The sequence below is a fragment of the Prunus persica genome, chromosome G3, assembly GCF_000346465.2.
Source record: "Prunus persica cultivar Lovell chromosome G3, Prunus_persica_NCBIv2, whole genome shotgun sequence".
Lineage (NCBI taxonomy): Eukaryota > Viridiplantae > Streptophyta > Magnoliopsida > Rosales > Rosaceae > Prunus > Prunus persica.
Genome location: NC_034011.1, coordinates 15,314,340 through 15,322,795, shown reverse-complemented (window position 1 = coordinate 15,322,795; position 8,456 = coordinate 15,314,340). Strand labels below are relative to the sequence as shown.

Sequence of the window (8,456 nt, the reverse complement as noted above, 5' to 3'; positions counted from 1 at the left end):
TAAAATATAAAATAAAAAGTCTCCAATGTTATTATATCCACACAAAAAAATTCTCAACATTACAAATAAATAAAGACCCGGGCTGGAGTACTTATCTAAAGTAAACGGGGACTTTTCGCATTATTGTACAAGTGGGTAGATGAACCAGTATTAATAATAGCTTATAAAAATAAATTAATGTAGAAAAATAAAAAAAGACCAAATAATAGGGGATCCAGCAAATAATAAATAAATAAATAAACGGGGTTCATGTGGTTCATTTTTGCACAATAAAAAAAGACCAAATAATAGAGGATTCACCAAAAAACAATGCCTCCCATTTTCTTTTTCACAGTTTCATTCTCTGCAACATCCACCCCAATCCTCTCTTCCGTACCTTGTCAACTTTTATAAAATAAAAAAAATACTACATATAATATAACATATTTGCTGTTGTTGGCGTGCCTACATTCCTGTTCCCATTCCCTGCCAATGTCGGGAGCCCCGAGTGAAGACCTAAATGTCTTCAATTTCAAGTACTCATTTAATGCAACATAACTTCCTCCAAAAGCCAAACCAAAACCAGAACTTGCTTCCCCATTTACTACATGGGTCCCACATGGGAATTTTACCAATCTCAACAGTTGGCAACACAAATTGCCTTTGATCTGCTCAGTCTTGCCTTTTCTTTTCTCTATTTCTGTTCAAAATTAAAACTCAACCACCCATTATCATTGCTGTAATTTACTCATTATCATTTGCTGTGTCTTGCCTTTCTTTTTCTCTATCTCTGTCCAAAATTAAAACTCACCCCCTTTCCTTTTCTCTATCTCTGTCCAAAATTAAAACTCACCCGCCCATTACCATCGCTGTAATCGACCCATTACCTTTCCTTTTCTCTATCTCTGTCCAAAATTAAAACTCACCCATTAACATTGATGTAACCCACTTTATCTATCTCTGTCCAAAATTAAAACTCACCCACCCATTACTATCGTTGTAACCCGCCTATTACCTTTCCTTTTTCTCTATCTCTGTCCAAAATTAAAACTCACCCACCCATGACCATCGTTGTAACCCACCAACCCACCTCGCTCTCTCTCTTTGGGGACTTTCGTCAAGCACATTCAGTGCACCTAAGGGGTCAACAAGCTGCTGGTCAAGGGCTGCTCACCTGAGACCTCCACAGCCAAACGCTGGCATCCCAAGAGGTCAATTGACCCCTCTTGTCCCTTGGTGCGTCCGGCCTTGTGTATGGGTGTGCCTCCATGCAGTTTTCTATTTGAGTTTTTCAATTTTTGCCATAGTCGTTACTAGCTGTGTACATATGGCTCAAAGATGTTGAATTCTTTTTACCTTGTAGTGTGTTTTGCTGTTAGGCATTCACATTTAGCAATAAATTATTTATTAGGTCCCGCTAGCTGCATAAGATTCGGTTGAATTTGATAACTCACTAGATTCATGAATTTTTTTTTTCAGAGAGATTTTTTATTCATACAGTGTTATTGTAAATTCTCCAATATTACAGACATGAGTTTAGCAAAATTGACTAGAGCAAATGTGCTTCTCACTCTGCAACGGAGTTTGAATCCCCCTCTCCATAATTTAAATTATATTAAAATATAAAATAAAAAGTCTCCAATGTTATTATATCCACACAAAAAAAACTCTCAAACATTACAAATAAATAAAGATTAACCAGTATTATTGTGCAACGGGGACTTATCTAAAGTAAACGGGGACTTTTCGCATTATTGTGCAAGTGGTGAGATTAACCAGTATTAATAATAGCTTATAACAATAAATTAATGTAGAAAAATAAAAAAAGACCTGGAGTAGTTGTCCAAGTAATAGGGGATCCACCAAATAATAAATAAATAGAAAAATTAGGTTTTAGACATAATTAACTTTATTAATTAGTTTGTAAGATATTGGATATTTTGGTTTTAGTTTTAATACCTAGGAAAAAATTACTATTTTGGATTAGCCCAAAGAGAGGCCCAGATTCGTTGGCCCATTTGTAAACCTATACAGTAAATGACGCTTTTGCCCCTGAATGTTTAAACAAGGCGCGACTTCTCTGTTTCGTTTTCGTTCTCGTTCGTTTGGCAGCAGCTTCGTGTTCTTCTCTGTTTCGTCTTCGAGCTCAGTTGTTTGGCAGCAGATTTCGTTCGTTTGGCAGGCAAATTTCGTTCGACGACGAGCAGCAACGACGACGAGCAGAAACGACGAGCAGCAACGACGACGAGCAGAAACCACCACCAACAACGACAACCACTGACGACTATCGAAGCGATTTTCACTCTCTTGGGAAAAAAACAGTAAGAAAATGACCCTCTAACACAAATTTGTCTTCGATTTTAGGGATTACACATTTTTGCTGTTGTTCTTTATGCAATGCAGTTTTTGGAAAAATGGATGAATCGTTGGATTCAAAACTACTCTTCGTTTAGGTTTTGCTTCGTTTATAGGGATTAACCATTCAAAATCGTTGGATTCAAAATTTCTGGTTGTTTGTACTAAATTTTGAACCAGAAACTGCAATGCAGTTTCTGGTTCCATAATTCAATTTCAGAGTACTTTTTGCTAGTTATGGGAATATTATAACTGCTCATGAAGTCAAACGTGTTTTGATATTCAGTACTGTCTTTGCGTTTTGATTTCTGGTTGTTTGTAGCAAATTTTGAACCAGAAACTGCAATGCAGTTTCTGGTTCCATAATTCAATTTCAGAGTGCTTTTTGCTAGGGTTTATGGGAATGTTATAACTGCTCATGAAGTCAAACGTGTTTTGATATTCTGTTTTTGTTTGTTGTTTTGTTTGCATTTTCAAGGCTAATGGAGGTGTGTGTCATTGCCAAGTGCACATATAAGTCGGAAACCATCATGTTTTCAGTTTCATCAGAGTCATCCATGGTTGATATTTTGAAGACTTTGTGTCTGAGGTTTAGGGGTTTGCAGTTGGGTTGTTTCACATTACGGTATTCGGTGCCCAGTTATCCGAGTTGTTTTCTAGAAACGGATAGCGATTTGGACTTGATGAGGACATTTTTGTTGATATCAAATGAGAAGACTGTTGATATTTTAGTGAAGGATTTATGCGGGAGCAGTGAATATAGTGGTGATTTTTGTGTAAATAAGGAGTTGATAGCATGTGAAAAGGGCGAGTCGTCGTGTTCTAGTACTGTCGAAGACAGAAACGAGTTTTTGGGCAGGTCGAAGAGAGCAAGTGCTAAGCCTTTGTTGTCGAATGAGTGGGAGACATACATACATCATGTGGGGCAGAAGTTTGACGGTGGTGCAGAGGAGTTCCGGTTGAAATTGTGCAAGTACGCTCTTGAAGTAGGATTTAATTTTGAATATGCCGGCAATGACAAGAAGCGGGTGGTTGCTGTTTGTTCGAATAAGAAATTGGAGGGTTGCAGCTGGCGTGTTTATGCTTCTCGTTGTGAAGCTACTGGCAGTTTTGTAATTCGGACGTTAAATAATGTTCATACATGTGCGGGTCGGATACGGGAATCAAAGAGTAAGATGATGAGGTCTCGTGTGGTGTCCTCCCTCATTGTGGACAGAATTCGTGCAAAACCAGAGCTGAAGCCAGTTGAGATTATACACGAGTTCAAAGATTATTATGGTATAGACATTTCATACTACCACGCATGGTTTGGCAAAGAGTTAGCTAAATTGGACGTTCACGGTGATGAGTCGAAGTCCTTCAACGAGTTAGTGTGGTATGCAGACGCCGTAAAGGAAACTAACACTGGTTCTCTCTGCACTCTTGATTGTGAAGTTGGAATTAATCGCTTTCGACGGTTTTTTGTGTCTTTTGGCGGTTGCATTGCTGGATTTCAATATTGCATACCCTTGTTGTTCATTGATGCTACGTTTTTGAAGAGCAAGTACAAGGGGCAGCTTCTCTGTGCTTCGGGAAAGAATGGAAATCAAGGTATGGTTACTGTAATGTATTGCAGATTTTCATTTGTTGCAATTTTTAGCAGAAACTGCATTGCAGTTTCCCTTTTTTGAGCAGATTTGTTTTCATAAACTGCACTGCAGTTTCCCTTTTTTGCTTATACTTGTGCTTTTGGTTTTGTTTTGCAGGGTTTTATCCTCTAGCTTTTGGAGTTGTTGATTCTGAGACAGAGGAGAATTGGACTTGGTTTCTTCAACATTTGGCTTCTATATTGCTACCGATGGGGAGAGTGGTGACCTTTTTCTCGGACCGCAATCAAGGTTTGTTAAATGCAATGGGGTTTGTGTTTCCCGGATGGCCTCATTCTTACTGTTATTATCACCTCAAACAGAATTTGATATCAAAGTACCCGAAGTCAGGTTATGGAAAACTGCTCCAAGACCGTGTTATCAATTTATTTAGTAGATGCGCATATGCTGTTACGGAGGAAGAGTTTAAGGTAGCAATGGAGGAGTTGGTGATTGTTGGGAGTTCGAAAGTGAAGACATTTATATCTGATTTGTCTAGAGATCACTATGCCAACGCATTTTTCAAAGGAATGCGTTATGGGGAGATGGCAAACAGTTTAGCGGAGTCCTTTAATAATTGGGTTGGTGTGTTTCGAGATTTGCCGGTGCTACCTTTGATAGAAGGGATTCGACAGAAATTGATGGTATTGAATTCTCAACGACGAATTGAAGCGGAGAAGTGGACAACAGTTTTGTGTCCGGAGATGGAGACTAGACTCTGTGAAAATGCGGAGGCCGGTAGGACTTGGGCAGTTCGTCGTTCTAATTGCACTGTTTTTGAAGTATTTGCTAATTATTCTGTGATGGTTGATCTCGAGCAAAGGACTTGTTCTTGCCGTCTTTGGCAAATTGACGGTTTTCCTTGCACACATGCGGTGGCTGCAATCCTAGCAAAGAGAGATTCAGTTTATGATTACGTGGAGTGTTACTACAAAACCGACTTCTTTCGAAAAGCCTATGAGAGTCCTATTTTTCCTATTCCAGATATTGGGAAAGGATTGGGCAGCAATGGTTCTGCAGCTGGAGTTGTGCTTCCGCCAATTACAAAGAGGCCAGCCGGAAGACCACCAACAAAGAGGATCAAAGTTTTTGGTGAATTTAAAAGGCCATTGAAATGCAGTCGGTGCAGTGTTGCTGGGCACAATAGGAAGACTTGCAAGGCTATTATATGAACACTCCTTCTCATTTGACAATTTTTTATTTTAGATATGGTTTAGCGAATATATAGTCAGTTTCTGCGTTGCACTTTTTGCAAAAACTGTATTGCAGTTTTAGTTGCTTGTAATTGGCTACACAGCGTCTAATTGGATATTGTGATTCTTTTTTGAAGTTAATGAAAATTATACAATTGTTTAATGAGTGGATATTCGTTTTCGACTGCCATTCAATGCTTGTTTTCAGATTTTGAGCAGATTTTGTTGCAGAAACTGCATTGCAGTTTCTGTTTATTTCAGATTTTGTTGCAGAAACTGCATTGCAGTTTCTGTTTATTTCAGATTTCTGTTTATTTCATATTTTGAGCAGATTTTGTTGCAGATTATGAGCAGAAACTACATTTCAATGCTGACCTACTTAAATGTGTTTTGAACAAAGTTTTAGTACTTTGATTATGGCTTTGGCTTTTGGGTTCTTTTCACATTTTTGGATATTGTGATTATTTTTTGAAGTTAATGAAAATTATACAATTGTTTAATGAGTGGATATTCGTTTTCGACTGCCATTCAATGCTTGTTTTCAGATTTTGAGCAGATTTTGTTGCAGAAACTGCATTGCAGTTTCTGTTTATTTCAGATTTTGTTGCAGAAACTGCATTGCAGTTTGTTTGTTTCCTTTTGGTTTTGTTGCATCCTGTTCCAAGATTATATTACAGTTTATATATGTATAGGAAATATGTTCTCATATACCATAACTAGAAATATTTACAAACATCCACAAGAATTAAGATACATATTGTCTTGAGTTAACGAAAGGCAAATCACTAGAGACGATTAATTACACAGTTTTTGTGGTGTAGGAGTTTTGTGACATATTGTGCTCGATATTCATTCATGAATTTCTTGTCCACGCTTTTTGGAATGGGCTGTCCTTGTGCTATTTTATCCATATAGAACATGACGAACATGCCGCAATCCAATCTGCAAATGAAATACGAGATTAGTTTTTTTTGCTTTTGAATGATTTCAAACTGTAATGAATAGTTGAGTAGACACAATTCTTACGAAGATGCACTTTGTTGAGCACATTCCATGTCATCCTCAAATGGAAACTGCAATGGATTTTGCATAATCCATTTGAGAGTGAGTTCTTCATTTGGAGTCAAATCTTTTTGTACAAGTGTTGGGGGCCCTTCCTTTTGCTTCACAAGTGTTGGTTTTTTTTTTGTTTCTATGAACACTCGTGCTTGAGGTCTTATATATTCTAGCCACCCTTCAACAATATTAACCTGTTTAAAGAAGAAGAAAAAAAGAGAAAAAGAAATGGTAATCAGTGCATTGCATATTATAGTTTTGGTCTGAAATTAGGCAGTATGTATAATACAGAAACTGCAATGCAGTTTCTGTTTGTGTTTATGCTGAGAAATTAAGACAGTTTCATTCCACTTACAAAGTTTCGAGCAATGTCAATGCACCTTTCTTCTTTTCTACGTCCCAACGATCTAAGTGGATTGTAGTGTCTCCACTTTCGTTCATTTTTGTGAAATGTGAGAAGTGTGAAGTGGAACTCTTCTTGTGAAATAATTGGGAAGAAAAGAACATTGCATTTCCCGAGTTTTTCAAGTAAGGGTTCATACAGGAACCTGTGCCAAGATGGCTCTAGGAAGCTTTGCATGTAAGCCTGATATCACAGAATGGCAATTTGTTAGTATATATTTTTTCGAAAACTGCAGTGCATTGTCTGTTTAAACAATTTTGAATTTTCAAAATAATACTTACCCAAGTCCATGTGGACATGTACTGTGGACTCTCTGTCTGCATGGGCTCTATTTTATCCTCCTCTATTTGGATATAGGCCTCAATAACCTGTTTCACATTGATTGGAGAAAAATGGAATTATAAATGGGGAATATAGGTAGCACAAATAAAAAATACAGTGCAGTGTGTGTTATAGAATTGGTAAATACTTACGTTTTGTGACAGTTCCAGGTCCCATACAATATCTTTGAGATCATGGTTTGTCACTTTCTCATCATTGAGTCCTGCCCAAAAGATATCACTGTGGATTCGAATACATGAAATTCACAAGATTAGTTTTAGTTTAATTGTAATTAAAAGATGAAAGAATTGTTATTTTGGAATAGAGATGTTACCGAAGTTGAGTGCTTAAGTAGTGTTTTTCAATTCTTTCCCTGTCCGGCTTTGGAATTTTCTGCCACACCTTTTTCTGACCCCATCCTAGTTTTTTCTTTGTTTGCTTTTTTTGTCCTTCATCTTCATCACTTGATTGTTGTAGATCCACAGGTATTGAATCATGAAGGCTCGTTCCTTTAGGGGGGTCAGGAATTGGATTTGTGGCATCGGGCTGAGATGCCTCTTGTGTTAACTGCAGATTGAAAGGAAACTAATTAGAAACTTCATTCGATAAAACAGAAACTGCAATGCAGTTTCCATTTCTGTAAAGCAGATAACACACTGCATTGCAGGAAACGGAAACTGCAATGCAGTTTCCATTTCTGTAAAGCAGATAACACACTGCATTGCAGGAAACGGTAGCAAGCGGAACATCACCTGGACTGCTGAATGCGACACGGCTTTCAGCCAGCTCAAGGAGTATATGGGCCGAGCCCCTTTATTGTCAACCCCTGAGCACGGAGACATCCTCGTGATTTATCTCTCTATCTCAGTTTCGGCAGTTAGCTCTGTGCTCATCCGATCAAAGGATAACGCGGAATACCCAGGGCATGATGCTAGTAAAGCATTGCAGGATGCCGAGGTTCGGTACCCAGACCTCGAAAAATTGGCGTTCGCCCTGGTCGTCTCGGCTAGACGCCTCCGACCATATTTCCAAGCTCACACCATCCATGTCTTAACCAACCAATCGCTCCGACAAGTGTTGCAGAAACCAGAAACTTCTGGGAGGCTGGTTAAGTGGGCCATTGAACTTGGTGAGTTTGATATTCATTACAAACCCCGCCCGGCTACAAGGGGCAGGCCGTTGCTGACTTCTTATCAGAATTCACGGAGCCCCAAGCTTCAGCAGCTGCCCAGCTCATCACCGAACCCAATCTCCCTCCGAGCCAAGACCACACTGCCAGCAAAGGCAATTTCGACCTGACCCAGCCCCTATGGACTTTGTTTGTAGATGGCTCTTCTAATGCCCAGGGGTGTGGAGCCGGCCTCGTTCTCATCTCCCCAGACAAGGTCGCCCTCGAGTACGCCCTTCGCTTCAAATTCCAAGCCTCCAACAATGAGGCCGAATATGAAGCACTCTTAGCTGGTGTTCGACTAGCCAAAGAGATGGGCGCCAAACAAATTCAGATATTCAGCGACTCATAGCTCA

The 8,456-nt window shown here is 39.0% G+C and overlaps 2 protein-coding genes across 2 annotated transcripts; one reads left to right on the top strand and one right to left on the bottom strand.

Moving 5' to 3' along the window:
• On the top strand, positions 2,746 to 5,304 carry LOC109948193. The gene is made up of 2 exons (XM_020560430.1): positions 2,746 to 3,924; positions 4,080 to 5,304. The coding sequence occupies exons 1-2, from the start codon at positions 2,817 to 2,819 to the stop codon at positions 5,129 to 5,131; spliced, it is 2,160 nt and encodes a 719-aa protein (XP_020416019.1). The 5' UTR covers positions 2,746 to 2,816; the 3' UTR covers positions 5,132 to 5,304.
• LOC109948238 lies at positions 5,840 to 7,643 on the bottom strand. The gene is made up of 6 exons (XM_020560597.1): positions 7,267 to 7,643; positions 7,085 to 7,172; positions 6,893 to 6,979; positions 6,564 to 6,794; positions 6,179 to 6,402; positions 5,840 to 6,094 (listed from the first exon to the last, which is right to left on the bottom strand). Exons 3-6 carry the CDS (start codon positions 6,932 to 6,934, stop codon positions 5,938 to 5,940), a joined length of 654 nt encoding a protein of 217 aa, XP_020416186.1. The 5' UTR covers positions 6,935 to 6,979; positions 7,085 to 7,172; positions 7,267 to 7,643; the 3' UTR covers positions 5,840 to 5,937.

Coding starts and splice junctions, on each gene's coding strand:
- LOC109948193 (XM_020560430.1), top strand. CDS start 2,817: ATGGAGGTGTGTGTCATTGCCAAGTGCACATATAAGTCGGAAACCATC. Junction 3,925..4,079: donor GGGAAAGAATGGAAATCAAG/GTATGGTTACTG, acceptor TTTGTTTTGCAG/GGTTTTATCCTCTAGCTTTT.
- LOC109948238 (XM_020560597.1), bottom strand. CDS start 6,934: ATGCAGACAGAGAGTCCACAGTACATGTCCACATGGACTTGG. Junction 6,795..6,892: donor ACATGTCCACATGGACTTGG/GTAAGTATTATT, acceptor CTGTGATATCAG/GCTTACATGCAAAGCTTCCT. Junction 6,403..6,563: donor TTGACATTGCTCGAAACTTT/GTAAGTGGAATG, acceptor TTCTTTAAACAG/GTTAATATTGTTGAAGGGTG.